This window comes from Genypterus blacodes, unplaced genomic scaffold (genome assembly GCF_046128005.1).
Source record: "Genypterus blacodes isolate CSIRO-AG114 ecotype Tasmania unplaced genomic scaffold, CSIRO-AGI_Gbla_v1 ptg000137l_1, whole genome shotgun sequence".
NCBI lineage: Eukaryota > Metazoa > Chordata > Actinopteri > Ophidiiformes > Ophidiidae > Genypterus > Genypterus blacodes.
Window position 1 is genome coordinate 945,890 of NW_027466939.1, and position 16,595 is coordinate 962,484.

Genomic DNA, 16,595 nt, shown 5'->3' on the forward strand with positions numbered 1-16,595 from the left:
AAGGAGTTGCTTTCCAACTCACTCTAATGCCAGCTGGACATCGTCATGGTGACCTAAAGAAGGATGTTAGAGGGGCTCAAAGTTTATAGCCATAAGTGTGTGAACTCTTCATAAATACACACACACATTGATACTCAAGACCGCCAAATGGACATCTTCATTAGCACGGCTCTTACACTGGGTAACAGGGGTTTGTCTCGAGTCTGTCTCTTCCTCCATTCTCACACTCAACCCTGCTAGGACCAGACACAATCTACTGTCTGTCTCCACCCCCTTTCCTGAAGATTTCACATTGCCCCCTGGTGTGTAGTAGAAGCCCATTATTTCTCTGTCCCGTCTGAAAGCGTACACACACACACGTCAGCCGAGGCGTGTAGGAGTCCTGCTGGGCAGTAACACCCAACCCAAGCTGTGCGTTTAGCACCAAGCTGTGCTGTAACGGACTCGCTGTTCCCAAATCATTGCCACGCCGGTCCCTTTAAGAACCGCAGCACCCAGCATCCTCCACTGAGGGATGGTGCTGCAGGATGTCGCAACCATGCTCCTTGCTCGATTTTATCTCTGTCATCATCTTTTTTCTGTCCTTTTTCTTTACAATGTTTTCTCCTTACAACGGATCTATCTTGATCATTTTTTATTATCTCACAGGGTCACCGCTCTTTCTTCCAAAACAAAAAGACTCTAGAGGATTGAACAGGAAGCCAGGTTGTCCTCCTTTATTTCCGTTCTTGCATGTCCTGCTGACCTCCTGAGGAGTTCATCTCCTACTCTTCTGTTGTTGCTGTATGAATGTGACTTGTGTGTCCTGGCTGTGGATCTGATCCGTTATCGGAATCAATACAAACAAATCTTATCTCCATAGAATGTCCAGTAGAGCTCATCATGGTGGAGATTTACCACAGGGTTTCCATAGTGTTGTGTTTTGATGGAGTTTGTAATGTTCCTCCATGTGTCAGACTTATTTAGTGTGCGTCTACATACACAGTTGTGTCTTCAGCATCACAAACTGAGCCCTAGAGATAAAATACATTTTCATTCAGCTGTAATTTCCTTGGTGGGGTTCTTTTACTAAAGCTCTCCCAAAAGCCCAATGATAAATTGTTGGCTGCCAAAATGAAGTGTCTATTGTGGCCTTGGTCTCAGTGAGGGAATCCGGCATCCTGTAGATTGCCCCTCATTCATCACCTGCTCTGAATAGCGTGCGAGATAGGGCTGGGGATAGAGCGAGTAGCAGGGATAGAGCCTCTGCATCTCCGCTTCTCCGGCAGACCAGGTAGGGTGCCATCAAGCACAATGTGCAGAAGATTAGCTTCAAAGCAGGGAGGCGAATGGGCCCCAGGCCCCTGCTGTCCTTTCAGGGCTCTGGCTGGGGCAGCGCGGCAGGATGGTATGGGGGTCACTCGTCCTCCCGCCATGGGGGAGTGGGAAAGGAACAGAGCCTGGGAAAAGCTTTTGGGGCTGGGAGGCTGGGAGCTGTGCCGGCGAGGCTCACCTCCCAGCAGGTGACATCGCTCACAGCCACGCTGGTTTACAGACTTGCTTCAGCTGACAGGATGATTAAACCCTGAAAGATTGGAGCTTTGCGCTCCATTAGAGGTGTTTTATTTTCTTCTACTGTATTGTGTATAGCTGGTTGTAACACCAGTGAGTCTGAAGTCTGAATGTGTTTATGCCGTTGTGTAGACTGGCTCTTGATTGGTGCAGCTGGTGTAAATGTTAGCGGTTGTCTGGCTTCTTATGTCCGTCTTTAGTTGCACGTACTATGATGAATTTTGTTTATTTCCAGAATCACAATCATTTCATTGCAAAAAATATTTACTAAGCGATAGTGAATTCAATTTTGTTTATGCTTTTTTTCTTTAGTATATTCTGCATTAGTTTGTCAGCGAATACGTTTCAACATTAAAGCAGCACGATCAAGCGTATATCGCCCTTTTCTTTTTTCCCTATGCCATTCTTCATAAAGTCTCATCCGCCTCTTCTTGCGTTTTTCCCGATTTGGGGTTTATAATGATTGTCATCGTTATTGCCTAAGCCGATTTTCACATGCTGTCTGATGCATAGCATGGGGTACTGGTTAGTTAGCGCTGCCAGATGGCTAACCCCTTCCAGCTCGCTTGTGTAGCTCCATCTAGCTGCGCTTTTACACGCCGAGCAAAAAAATGAGGCGAGAGGGACAGATTTGGAGAAAGAGGGGAGTGGGACATGGAGGGTTGGTCCGTACAATTGGTAGGAGAGGTGGGAGGGTGTGGGAGCAGCATGAGGTACACCAGATGTAAACACATCACATCATGTCATCCTCTGATAATGTAAAGAAGTGGAGAAACTTTTTTCGCCTTCATTCCACCATTTCACCATTTGCGCCAATCTGGTTGGGCACATGTCTGGATAAAGGGCAGGGGTAGACGGAACCGGAGGAAGAAAGGACGGATGGGTGGATGGACAAGTTGTCATGACGACAGGGTTGTTCCGTGTGTGTTAGCTGATGAAGTCTCTCTTTGCCCGCTTGTCCAATCAGATGGCTGAGCAGCACGTGCAGCATGAGCAGGAGAGGACGCGGCTACAGCAGCAGCACAGTGCGGAAAAGGACAGCCTGGTCCAGGAGCGCCAGCGGGAGGTGAGCAGCCTGGAGAGGCAGGCCAGGGCCGCCCTGCAGCAGCACCAACAGCACACCCAGGAGTGGAGGAAGCGCAGTGCCCAGGTAGGGGGTCTCCTATGATCCGCGTTCGCAGACACACTTACACACTGACCCGCCGCTCTCCCGTGGACAACCATTTTGTATTTTGGCCGCTGATGTTTTCCTGGAGTTTCAAAAGCACAGCGGGTTACGGTACTTTTGGGTTTTGGTGTGTATGTTTTTTTCTACATGGGTGTGTGTGTGTGTGTGTATACTGCAAGCGTTTGTATGAATAACATTTTTATTCACTTTTCACAAAGTAAAACAAATTTAACATAACATAGCACACAGGCTAAAGTAAATGTCCATTAATCCAAATTTCACGTTGTCTTAACTTTAATCTTATTCTGAATTCATTTATTTAATCGCAGCAGGATTTCGCGAAATCTAGAAAACCACAGGTAGCGAGATAAAGGAGGAGAAATCTCTCTGTTCCATTGAGCGCCTGCCTTTTATTCTAAAATCCTAAGTTGAATTTCTCTTTTCTTTTCCGCTGTCCGGTAATGGACCATCGCCGAGCGCCTTCTGCTCTCCCGCTGAAGAGTGTGTGGCTTCCTCTCTCGGCAGGTAGCCATTCCCCTCCAGAAAACGGGATATTCTTTGATTTTCAGCATCGACAGCGACGCACAATGAGTGTATGACATTTGAATCTATATTAATGATGCCCCTGACAGCTTCAGACTATTCTTTTATCATTTAGCCAAATCAACAGCAGGTCTTCTTCTTACGCCCCTCTGTCTTCCCTCGTCTGTCTACAGGCTGGGCTAGCTTGGAGCTCTGTGGGAAGCCATTTGATAGACTAGCCCCCAACTGGGGATGTATTTGACTCCTCAGGCTTCTGGATGAAATGGACATTGTCAGCATGGAGAGAATTGTTCACCGGCTCTTAGTTAGAGATAGGGATCAAGCCAGACATATGTTGTAATTTTGGACAAATGGCGCTCACACTGATTATGAGTGCAGATGGTGCCAGACACCAAACCAACCGCCAACAAATTGTAAATCAGCTAAACAATGCTCCGTTTTATTTTTGAATCAGATAGCAAATATTTACCAGGAGTGTTTAACACATCCATAGGTTTATTATTTAAAATATATTTTATTGAAGCGGGAAGTCATTTTGTGTTTGATTGAAAGCCAAGGCGACTGTAACAATCTATAAATACGCAACATTTCTTTTTCTTTTTCTGTTGCTTGATTTAAGCTTAAGTTTCAGATACAACATTGAAGCTCCTCCTCAGGTGATCCCACAAAGGTTCACAATGCTGCCCTGTCATGAGCATGAAGGACACACTGTCATAACTTCAGTGGATCAGTGAAGTTGTTCTTTTATACACCACTAAACATCATTTTATAGAACAACCATGCTTGTTTTCCTACCAGCTACACAGAACGTTAAAAATGTCTTTATTATCCAAATGCTCTACGGTAAAGAGGAAACGCTAAATTTCCCCTTTTCTTTCATTCCTCTGCTCTTGTTTTTGGGAAATGTCTGTCACAGCACCCGGTGGCACCAGCGAGTGTGTGTGATTTTCTTCTTGCTATGCCGTCAGAGCCGGTCTTTTCTGCTACTAACATCCTGTTTTATTCATGTCAAAATGACACGCATCTTGACAAAATGGCAGATCTCAGGGGGTGGCAGAAAACAAACATCCACAGTGCTGATCTGATATTCACAGCTCCTGTTGGTGCTCATGCAGCATTTTGAGTAAAGATCGCACACTTGTGTAATGTCACATATCAAAGCATCAGATATCAAGACTTCCATTTAGGCCTGGGAAAGATGGAGGATTGGGTTGTGAGGTTTCTGAAACTTGGAGCAGTGTGACTTGATTTGACTTGTGTGCACACTGTTCAACGGATATTCTGTTAAAATGACAAGAAGCTGACATAGCAGCAGCCGTATGTATTAAAGATGAGCTTCACATTGAGCAAAGCCACTTATTATTAAACAGTTTTGCATTACCAAACTTGTTTACGCCCTGAAAACTCTCAGCCTGTCACAGTGACAGCAGTAAACTTCTATTGTGGCCCTTCAATTCAAGCCTTTCTGAACTGAATTTGAATGTGGAGAGTGTAGTATTTTGTAGATGCATATAGAAAACATGGAACGCACACAACACAGCTTCTTTTCTTTTAATTCATCTTGTGCTTCTTGACAGTCGGGGCCTACGAGCCCAACAAGTAACTCAATTCTTCCAAGTCTGTCAAACAGAGTGGCGTGTGAGGAAGCAGGGATCTGAAGGCCTGCTGTGGTTGAAACTGAACCCGGGCCCCGGTCCCCGGTCCCCCCCCCTACCTGTCTTTTACTTCCAGACTCACTCTTTCTCCTCCTGGAATCAGCAGCGGGACAAGCATTGACTCTAAAGCTGGTTAAGGGAACATCATCATGTGTAGACGGCGTGCAGTAGAAGCCAAACTCACTTGGTGGAGGTGGCGCTTTAAGCTAGCTGTGTGTCGACGATGATGAAAGTTCTGGCTGTTGAAACGAATCCGCCTGCAGTTCTGTGTTGTTCTTTTAACTTATCAATGCCCTCCAGAGGACTAAGAAGTATTGTAGACTGCTTTTGGGATCCGTAAAACAACTCTAAATCCTCAGACTAATCCTGTTGTTGCAGCCTTTTTTGCTACCCTGTGGAGTCTTTATGATTCCTTTGAAATCTTTACACACACACACACACGCGCAGCCATATTTCCATTTCTTCCCGCTCCTTTAAATGAAATGTTTTGCAAATAACCTAAATATATGGTTGATCTATTTGGGCTATGCAGAAGCCGTATTCTCATATTTTCTTTCTCTCCCAACTCTTCGGAAGATATTTTTTTGAGGTTACGCTCCTGGAAAAAAAACTTTCTTTCTCTAATGAAACATTCACACCATCTGGACTTCAAACGGCATCAGAGAGGACAGAGTTCTTGTGAGGCCTCTTTCCTCTTTCCTCTGTGCCGTGATGGACTAAATAATGACGCCGTCCAATGTTCAAAGCCCGTCAGCGCCGAGTAATTGATAAAGATGAGACAAATGAAGAGGGTGTTGACAGACTGAGTTAAAGCAGAGGGGATGTCTGATGAGGAGGACAGGGCAGACAGCTGAATCACCACACATACACACACACACACTGATCGTCTCAGTGCTCGTGTACTGTCACTCACCGGTGATCCGTCCCTGGGATCTAGGTATCGTCAAGTGGGTCGTCTCTTCTCGTCTCGTCTCGTTACTCGCCTTGTGTCCCACTAAGCTGGTGTGTGTCGGTGTGTGTGTGTGTACGCTGTGTGATTTCAACATACTGTCCCACGCACCATCTGAGAAACTGATTTGACTGATTCTTTCCTTTCCCGAACAAATGATCACAGGCGAAGTCGTGGGTGACAGCTGATGGCCCTGTGATGTGTCGAGTATTACTGCACGCTCTTTTAGAAACCATGAAGCCATTTAATATGTGCATCGCATCACAACCTCGCATTTCAGCCAGATGGATTTTGAACAAGCTGACACAACAGCCGTTAAACATTCATTACACCACTCAGTTTACTTAAGACGCCATTCTTTCATTCTCAACACGGGTGTATTATTTATCTTTTTGAGCAAGGATTTGTCATCGGGTTTCTAATTAAATAATACTTGTGTCAATTGTATTGCAGATGCGACATAAATACTATTTCACATGTAAATACCACGCATATTCACAGGTGTTTGCTCCGTCTCGTGTGTGTAAATGAGAGGCAGTACTTAAAGACACACTCTGAACTGAATACCAGTGCAGGAACACCACTTACTAACTTTATTGAAACCGAAACTGTGACACAAATACCTTTGCCAGTAAACATCGTCAGCAGGGTTTGGTACTGGGTGATGTATTGGTTGAACTTGGATGGACAGGTTTACCTATGAAACTCGCGGAACTGCTTTATTTCAGATTCAAGCAGTGTAGCCGTCATCCCCATATTCCTTTACAAATCACACATTTTCAGCTTTAAGTTGCCTCGTTGCCTCTCTTTTCCCACATTTCCCGCATTTTCTGGGCTTTCCCGCCCTCTCTTCAGCTGTACTGCCATGCTTTCACCGTCTGAGCTGATACAGTTAACCCAATATCATCCATTTCACACACTCATTGTTGCCACGGCCTGCTTCATTACCATATTCAACATCAACATACTAACATACAGTTTGCCTTGTTAAAGCTTCTGTGCTCATTTTACCCCCAAAAAAAGGAAATCTGCTCTTTTTGGCCTCACAAGTTTCTGAAGTGTCGCTGCCAGTGATTATACCCCAACTTATTAAAAGATTTTTGGAAGACAGATCATGTATACTTGTTGCAGAGAGAATTATACATTAAAGACTTTTCGGGGGGGTGGGGGTTTAGATCTAATAGCTGCACGCTCTTGAAGGCGCAAGCTGAGAGCAGTGAGACTGGTAATGTTAAGAGACTGGAGTGAGACGCAGAGGATTGCAATATGTTTGTGTTTACCTCATATGCTCTGTGGATGTGCTGCGTGTGACAGCAAGAATGTGTGTGTGTGTGGCTGTTTATCTGTTTATGCATGTCTAACCCTGTGTGAGTATATGTGCCGGGTGCAGGAGAGAGTAAAACACGGAGCCAAAGCATGTCTGTTTTTTGTGACAGTCCCTTTGAAGTCTCTTTGATTCTCCCCAGTGCTTGCCAAAAAAGACTTCAGACACTTTCTGTCTGATTGCCTTAATATTGCCTTGTCCTGGGTTGCCCAGGCTTTTGAAGAGAAGGGAGGGGGGGCGGCAGGCGGAGCAGACAGTGCAAACCAAAGTAAGAAATAAACGGAGTAAACCGAGAGGAGTGATGAGGTCGTGCAATAGCTGAGGAATACACGCAATGTAGGTAGGAGAGTGTGAAACGCCGTAAAGCCGTTGCATCTTAGCACTGCCTACACAACACAGGAATGCTTATCTGTGTTGTAACGTATAGAGACAGATGGTTTTATCCTATACTCTGTTTGAGAGCAATGATAGATACACGTCACATCTTTTGCGGCTCTCTAGTTAAATGTAAGCATGCTATTTTAATTGTACGAAAGAAGTCTGTTTCAGGTCACTTCCCCCTAATTGCCTTGGTAAACAATCGTCATTATACTGTCCGAGCAGTGAGCGTTTAGAGAGAACAGAAGGCTTATTTATTCCTTTTGACATTTACTTCCCAAAGTGTTGAGATGAAGCTCTATTGCACGTGTCAGGCCACCCTATTTCTGCTGTTGTAGAGGCCCTGGGGTTGTGTTATTAGCATTCCTGCTATGTAATGTGGACACTCACTGGCAGCATTATCAAAGGGCTCTTCTGGGCAAAGTCAAGGCTGAGCAGTTCAAAGAGAAAAAGGTCAGGAAAGAGGTCATCCCATCTTAGCAGCCCCCACACTCTCAGAGCGTTTACACAGAGAGGAAAACAGAAATATCTAAATGTTTGGGAAACTTTCATCCGTGTAAAGAACTAAACATCGCTCCACACATCCGACTGAATACATACAGTACATAGATTAACATGCAATCTAAATATCTTTTCTTACATATGGTCTTGGTTATTCCTTTTAATGCAATCATCTCTTTCTGTGTCTTGTTCTGTATATTTCTCTCTCTCTCTCGCTCTCTCATCAAAAGTGGCCTTGGCTGTGATGCAGTGACCTTTGATTACTGTTAATTCCCCCGTTAAGGCCTGCCAGCTGACCTTAGTGGAATGCACCTACTTTGATGTGGGCCAAGAATCAGACTGTTGCTCTCCTATACGTTACATTGTTTATTGTGGAAATGTTCTATTGCCCTGAGTAACAGCTTCTTTAAATTATTATTTATTGTTTTATGGAACTGAAGGCTAGTGAAAAAATAATATGTCTGTTTTAAATAAAGGACTATTCCGAAATGTCCACATCAATTAATATCTCAATATAAAGAAATCAATAAGGGATCATTTTATGTATCGATAAAGAGTTTGAGCTGACTTCTCACTTTTATTTCTGTTGATGAAATGGACGTCTGAATACCAGCAGAACCACAGAATCCACATTTTTTGTGTGGCCAAAAGTCAACATAACATTATTTAACTTCTTACACATTCATTCCTTGTTTCTCTCCCCAGACCCTTTCAGATTTATCAGAGGAATTGGGAAGTCTTCGTGAGGAGCTTCAGATGTGCCGTGCCCACCATAAGCAGCAGCTGACTGAGATGGCTCTGCTCCTCGATGAGGAGAAGCAAAAGGCAGCCCTGGACAAGGAGGCATCCTTGGAGAAGCTCCGCACTGACATGGAACGCATTCGGAGCAACCTGGAGAGAAGCCACCAGCAGGAGAAGGACTCTGCTCAGGAGAAGGTGGGTGGAGCACAGGGAGGAAGGGATGAAAACAAGGGATGAAGATGTTGAATGAAATGCTGGCCAACTTCCCAAACTTCTTAGAGAAATAGCCGTTCTCTCTTACGCTGACAAGATATAACAAATTATTTACAATGTGTTGAAGATCACCATTTCACACCAACATGACATTATCATCCTTCCTGTTTATTATAGACGCTTCCCATCCACTTACTCATTTCTTCGGGTTATCACAAGGATCAGAACACAGAGTGACAACAGCCGAGCCAAGCAAAGCAAAACGATGCCTCTTACATTTGTGTTCCGAGCTTACAAAGATTAACAGATTAACAGTTTGTATTTTCAAACTGACCGTCCAGGAAGTAACTCACTCAGAACTTTTGAGGCTCTCACTCTCGCTCTCGCTCTCGCTCTCTCTCTCTCTCTCTCTCGCTCTCTCTCTCTCTCTCTCTCGCTCGCATTACCTTTGCCAGTAACTGGACCCATATCTTGAAAATCACCCATAATCCCGTTCTGGTCTAGGAGGAAGCTGACCCAAGGTGGTGTTGATCAGAACCTAATCCTTGTGCAGGGCCCATCAGAGAGAGCCTTTTTCATTAGACACCATCCCGTGGCAGCTGCGCAGCATTATTCCCGGAATGCAGGGACCTCCAGAGCACCTTGGCAGCCATTTTGGCTCCATATGGTACACAGACACGGTGTAGTCAACAAAGAGACACACGTCAGAGGAAAGGAGTGCATCAAACAGGCTCCTCCCTCCTTCTTCTGTACACTAGGCGGATGTAAGCTTAAACTTTCACTGCTTTCTTTGGAAATACCTTAATTGTCTGTCTCCATTTTGTTTACGCACGGTTGAAGTATGTCCATCAGTCGGAAGGAAACTAGGAACTAGGAAAAGGAGTGAATTTAGGATTTTTTTAAAAGACATTAGTATGCAAGTTTCACTTTTTATTCAAGATGAATCGTTCCTCAACTGAGACTGCACGCCTCTGTAAAATATACTTGACCCTTTTGCTATTTCCCCCCCCCCCCTTTTTCCACTTTCTAATCTGTCGCCAAATTTGACTTCAGACTGAGCAGGGGAAAGTTTGTGCGACTTAGATGCACCCTGGTTTTTCACAGGGGTTTGAAGTCAGTAAGGCCTCAGATCCATATTGACTAATTCAACCTGTTTTGTAAGCTGAAAAATGTCTCCTTCTTTTGATGCAGACAGAAATGCTGTCCTCTGCAGTCCACTGTGCTCTTAGAAGCCGAGCTTGGGCCGGCCAGCGTTTTCTCTCCTTTTTTTCAAACACATCTCCCAGATCCTGGAAAAAAGGACGGAGAAATCCATTAAATCCATGAATGGATTCCCATCAAAGAGGTGTGCGTTTAAGGAAGAGAGAGAGAGAGAGAGAGAGAGAAGGAGAGAGAGAGAGAGTGATACAGGAGGATCGGGATAATGATGTGGGAGTAGACGGACTGAGCTGCCGGGATGAAAAAATGAGAAACCCAATATCAGAGGAGATACGATCAGAAATGTAGATAGTTCAGCACGTAAGAAAGGGGACAGGTGATGGAGGTTGGCTGAGGAGGTGTGTGTGTGTGTGTGTGTGTGTGTGTGTGTGTGTGTGTGTGTGTGTGTGTGTGTGTGTGTGTGTGTGTGTGTGTGTGTGTGTGTGTGTGTGTGTGTGTGTGTGTGTGTGTGTGTGTGTGTGTGTGTGTGTGTGTGTGTGTGTGTGTGTGTGTGTCTGTGTCTGTGTGTCCGTCCGTCTTCAGTGAATGCACACAACCCCAGACCCCACAATCTCTTCGCTCCACTGAGGTTTCCTCTGAACCTGATAAAGACGCCTCATCTCTGGGCTGCAGAGAAGCAGGAGTCCTGTCTTCTTCCCACACCCACGTCCTCCATCAAATCGTCCCCCACACCTCTGGCACCCCTTCCTTCCATCTCTGTCTGTCTCTCCCTGGCGTACAGGCTGCTGTGCCAAGGCCCAGAACAGTAGAGCTTCTTTATAAAGAGTCGACCTTACCAGAAATCAAAGCTGAGCTCTAAGGAAGTAGGAACACACGGTCTTACCACATGCACACACACGCACACACACAGACATACACATGTACACACAAATTGGCTTTTATTTAAACAGACAGCAACTTCATGTTTGGTTGGATTTTATTCCATATCTACATGCATGAACATGCGTCCTAGTTTCCTGGATATGCCTGTTGCTCATTGCGATCAAATCTCACCCAGGCAGGCCATCGCTCCACTTGAGCCTGTCCTTCCTCCTCTCTCAAGAGATGGTCATCATTCATTCATTACATAAATAATAACTCTTATGCTCGGGCTGCCACTGTCTGGGTTTCAGTGACAGCTCTCCATTCACAGAAAGTCAAAACTCCCACTCCGATAACTTTAGGAATGAGAGCGGAGCACAGAGCGCTGGGAAAAGGAGGCGCCATTGTGTTTACAACTCCTGAGCAGATTTCATGAATGAATGTGTCCCGACTGTACGCCTTGAATTTACATCGTAAACATGATGACCTCGTTATCCAGGTAACACATCTAGATAGCGAGGGCGGATGTTAACCCAAAGTGTAAACACCCCACCGTACATTGATCCTTACTGTTAGAGTGGAGCAGTCGTCTCAAGGTTTCTACAAAAACTCAATGCCTTTATCAAAGCGTATTCCAGAAGAGATGAGGGAGAAATACTGTCAGTCTGGGAAAAGGTTACAAAGCTATTTCTAAGACTGAACTCTCATTAGAAACACATCATAATAATGCAATCTGAAAACAACTCCTCAAAATGTAGCCTCGTGCTTATAGAGTAGAGTTGAATGAACACCCCACACACAACAATTTCATTCAAAACAAAGGTAGGATCACCTGAGGAGCCTGTTGGATTGCAGTGTATTGCAGAGGTGTAGTAAAGTGGCCCGAGTGTACAGTTTATGTGCCGGGCCACTTTGTTGAAGATGCACATTGTTGTGGCTTCAAATTGCCTGTGAAAATTGCATATTCACAAAAATACACAGTGATGGATGCAGTATTTGTAGTGAGTTGTGTGTGTGTGTGTGTGTGTGTCTGTGTGTGTGTGTGTGTGTGTGTGTGTGTACATGCACTTGCTGTCTACTTTCATTTCCGATTAAAGGAGAGGGCATTTCATCAAACACTAAGTTGGTGTGACAAAACTACCTAGAGGCAAACGGCACCCAACGAAAAAGCAGCTTTTTGACTTCTGGCAGCCAATCACTTCTCCTTCTGTCACAGCACCAGCTGCCTCAGGCCACAGCCCCAAAGGACTCCCTTATCATGAAAGGCACAGCACTGGTCAGCTGTTTCACACACAAACACACACACAGGTTGAACGTCTGAGGTATGAATGTCTGTTTCATAACGCATCCCGTATGACTGGTTGATTTTTCTTTCTGCTGTAGGGAAGTGTCAGATTAGATTCTTCCTTCAAGCCCAGGGAATGCATGAGTTAAAGTCACTCTGCCTCTGGAGTTCTGCAGCTTCTTTTTATATCTCAACTCGTGATGACAACAGATAAACACAGTTTAAAGGCCGACAGACGTATGACCATATCTGATCGGTTTGCCATTACCTTTGCAGATCTTGTATCTTAGATCCAGATAGATCCAGTTTAGATCCATATCCAAATAGATCCAGAGTTTGTCTATTTGAGATGGATTGTCATCAGGTGTCTCAAGTGATTCATCTTGACACAAGTGAACAGCTGTTGTAATGGATATGTGGACTGTCACTCTGTGGATACGTCACTGACCGCTGCAACTATAGCCGCTTTATACATGTGGGATTCAGACACGTGTGTGAGGAAATAAAAAATTTGCCACAATGTTGGTAATTCATTAGTTTATTAGCATAACAGAGCAACATGAGCATCCCACTGAAGTGCCTGTTTTTCCAATTAAAAGCTTCTATCCTAACTATGTAGCTCTGGTTTGGTCCACCAGCTTCTGAATACAATACCTGACTTGTTATCAAAGCTAAAATGTTCAGTCAACTCTGTAGCATTAGCAGTCATTTCACATTGCAGGGATACTTCATTCAATGTTATTATAGAAATCACAAGTACTCTCATAAAGACACCGTTTTTCAGATGTTTCCCAACTTAATGTGTTTGTGTTATGTTTGCATGAGCACAGCTGAAACTCCACCCTGGCACCTCCCACTGTTGAACTTGACTAGTTTGCTCTAGAATGAAGCAAATAAATTCAAGTTGAGCCAATCTGGGCTGATACATCTGAGACATCTTGTTGAGATTAAACGTAGAAGTGCGGGGGGGGGGGTGGCGTTCCAAAGATTGCAGGAAGGGAAACTAGGGCGATTCAGTCTTTTGGAGTTGAACTTCACACATTTTAGTAGGTTTATTTCTCTTAATACAGCCATCAACTATTTTTGGAACGATCCAGAAACAGCTAACATCCACATCACTCCATTCACACACGCTTTAATCCTGACCCAGAATCAGTGTGTGTACTGTTCTCCCGCTCTGCCAGGAGATGGTGGTACGACGTTGTTGTTATTGTTGTTGTTGTCATAGTCACATCTTGTCCTTTTCTATTGCCCCCCCCCGTCTCTTCAGAGTTATTTGGTTGGTCTGCTGCCATTTGGAGATATACCAAATCACATTATTCAGTCGGTCATGGATTAGACCAGGAGGAGAGAAACACAGGCAGTGGGATGATCAAAGGGGGCCTACATTCACCTCACTCTCACACACTAACGGGGAAAGAGAAAGAGGAAGGAAAGGCAAAGCTGGGAATCAGATTTTTAGGAGAAAGAGGAAAGAAGTTTTATGATGTTTAGTCCACAGCGTTTAGAATAAGCTGCTCATTAAACCCTGCTAATAATAATGTCAATACTTGCATTTGCATTTTTTGACATGTGTTTACATTGTTGCTGTATTAAAGCATGAAAGTACCAGAGAAGTGTGTGTGTGTGTAGGTGAGAATATAGATTTGTATGTGTGTGTGTTTTCACGCATGCCTAGACCTATCCAGCTCCTAGTTTTCTCAGTGCACCATCAGGCCCAGCGGCAGAGAGAGAGAGAGAGAGAGAGAGGGAGGGAGAGAGAGAGAGAGAGAGAGAGAGAGAGGGAGTGAGTCACCCAGCAGATGAAAGAGTCAAAGTAAAGGCTCTGCCGTCCCAAAAAAACATCACACAGCTCCATCGCTCACTTTTTGAAGTCATCCAAGAGGAGGGAGGGAGAGAGGGAGGCGACACACTTTCTCAATCGCATTAAAACATGGCGTCAGGCGGCTCCCATCTTGTTGCACGCTAAAGATTATACTTTAGTTTGAAGTGGATTTTTTAAGTAGGACACCGTGATATTAGGACACAATCTTCCAAATGTCTCAACATTGGACTGATTGTAGACGGATTAGAAGTCAATGTGAAGCAAAAGCACGCCATCCTAAAGTTCAATATTCATTTTAATCATATATGTATCTACAATCTCAATCCTGATCGCTGTCAGTTAACACATTAGTAACCTCAACTCCTTTGTATTGATTTATAGATGCAAATAGTTTTCTGATACTAAGCACTTGGCTTGTTGAGTGTGTGTGTGTTATGACAATATGTTTTGGTTGTTATTGTGTGTGTGGGGGGTGTGTTTGATGCATGTTTATCCATGTATGCTTGACTGTGTGTGTGCCGTGATGAATTATTCCTGTAGTGCGTGTGATGTGTGTGTGATGTGTGTGTGATGTGTGCACTGACAGAGAGCAGCAGGGATGAAGAGAATCACTACTGACACTCAGTGATGGCAAACTGTGAAATGGAAATAAAGCTTCTTGTCATTACAGCACCAACTCTCTCACACACACACACACACACACACACACACACACACACACACACACACACACACACACACACCGAGCTACACAGGCGAGCGCAGCAAGACGGCAATGATTACAGACAAACAAGCAAATTACATCTCTCGGCTCTCCCTCCCTGAAAAATTGAACTCAAATTGTTGTGAGACACGTGCGTAGAGAATACACAAAGGTTTTGAACGCTTACAAACGCTGCCGCCGCTAAAACGCAACGCTTTGTGAGTCGACAGGGAAAAGGCTGTCTTTTAAATCTTCTAGTTTTCAGGAAATGTTCCCCACAAATCAGCTTCCAACAGAGCAGTAATGGAGTGTGTGTTGTTTGCGGTGTGAATTTATCAGCAACACTAAATAAGAGTGTTGTTTATCCGTACGCAGTCCCAGTTCAGCTGTAGGATGAGGCTGAAAGCTGTGATTGCTCTTTAGTGATGTAACATGGCAGGAAACATAGTGTGTATGAGCAAATCACATATGGAGGCAATATCCTGTCCAGGTCTATACAACTATACTGTATATAGACTCTCTAGAGCTGAACATAGACACATGCACACACAGAGAGGGAGGGAGGAGGGGGGGTTATCATGTGTGGGCAGCATTGCTAAATTGAGAATTTGCTCCTTTTGTAAAAATCCATTTGTGTGAAGAAGAGAGGAAATTGTCACATTCTGCCACTCCCTTTATCCCTTTTCTCCTCTTTCTGTGTGTGTGTGTGGGGTGGTGGGGGGGCTGTGTGTGCGTGGGTGCGTGCGCGTGTGTGTGTGTGTGTGCGCATGTATGTGTGTGTACTTGGCCTGGTTCCCACTGCAGATTATTAATTAAGTTCTGGTAAGCGGTGCATGCCTTGCCTTCTGATCCACTTCCATTCTCTTTAACGTGCACACACACACACACACGCACGGGCACACGCACACATCACTACCCATACACACACCCCAGATACACGCACACACACTTCAAAGCAGCCGCACTCCACACCACTAGGATTAAGAGGCGATTGAAGAGCCTGATACAGCCTCAAAGTGCCTTGAGCGCAAAAATGCCTTTGGCAGGGCACAGGTAGTCTCTTTGAATGTGCTTACACACACACGCGCGCACACACAGTCGCACACACAAACACATAGTTTGTCTTTTAATTTAGCTCTGACTGTTCCTTTGTATTTGTCAAAGTCTTGTTGGTCTTTTTTCCCCCTGCATGTTTTTATCCACATTTCTATTTGCAGCCATTTTTGTGTTACAATTAAAGCTTTATAATGTATGAGGTTGTATAATGCTTCCTGTATAACTCCCCTGAGTGATTGTAGGTAAAAGGAATAGGCTAGTAGGAAGCTCTTTATGTTTTTATGAAACATCTGAGTGTGTTTGCGTCTCAGTATGACCATATGTTACACACTTAACAGTACATCGCCATACACACATCTTTACCAGCTCACCTTCAGCTGCGGCCGTACTGCAGATACTCTCTTTCACCACGGAGGAACTTTCTCACTAATGAGCACAAATCCAACGCTCTCCTATTGAGGTGTGCCACATATTTTTGATATCAATGGTGTTGTTGTTCAAGAAGTTGACAGGCAAATTATCAGTAAGTATGTGAACACGCAAGCATGCTAACTTGCTACTTATAGTCTAATTACTAATTATTGCAGTGCCAAAGCCTTTGTCACAGTGAGTCATTCAACCACAGCATAGAGGCAGACAACGAATGTGTCAGCTGTCGGAAAAACATTAAAGGACTCTGTTTGC

General features: G+C 44.4%; 1 protein-coding gene across 1 annotated transcript in view; it reads left to right on the forward strand.

Moving 5' to 3' along the window:
* The window catches only part of cep112 (centrosomal protein 112), a 75,864-nt gene that overhangs the window by 35,124 nt on the left and 24,145 nt on the right, over positions 1-16,595 (forward strand). The window contains exons 20-21 of the mRNA XM_076164578.1: positions 2,519-2,701; positions 8,775-9,005. Coding sequence (XP_076020693.1) covers positions 2,519-2,701; positions 8,775-9,005 — 414 coding nt within the window. The remainder of the gene's footprint in view (positions 1-2,518; positions 2,702-8,774; positions 9,006-16,595) is intronic.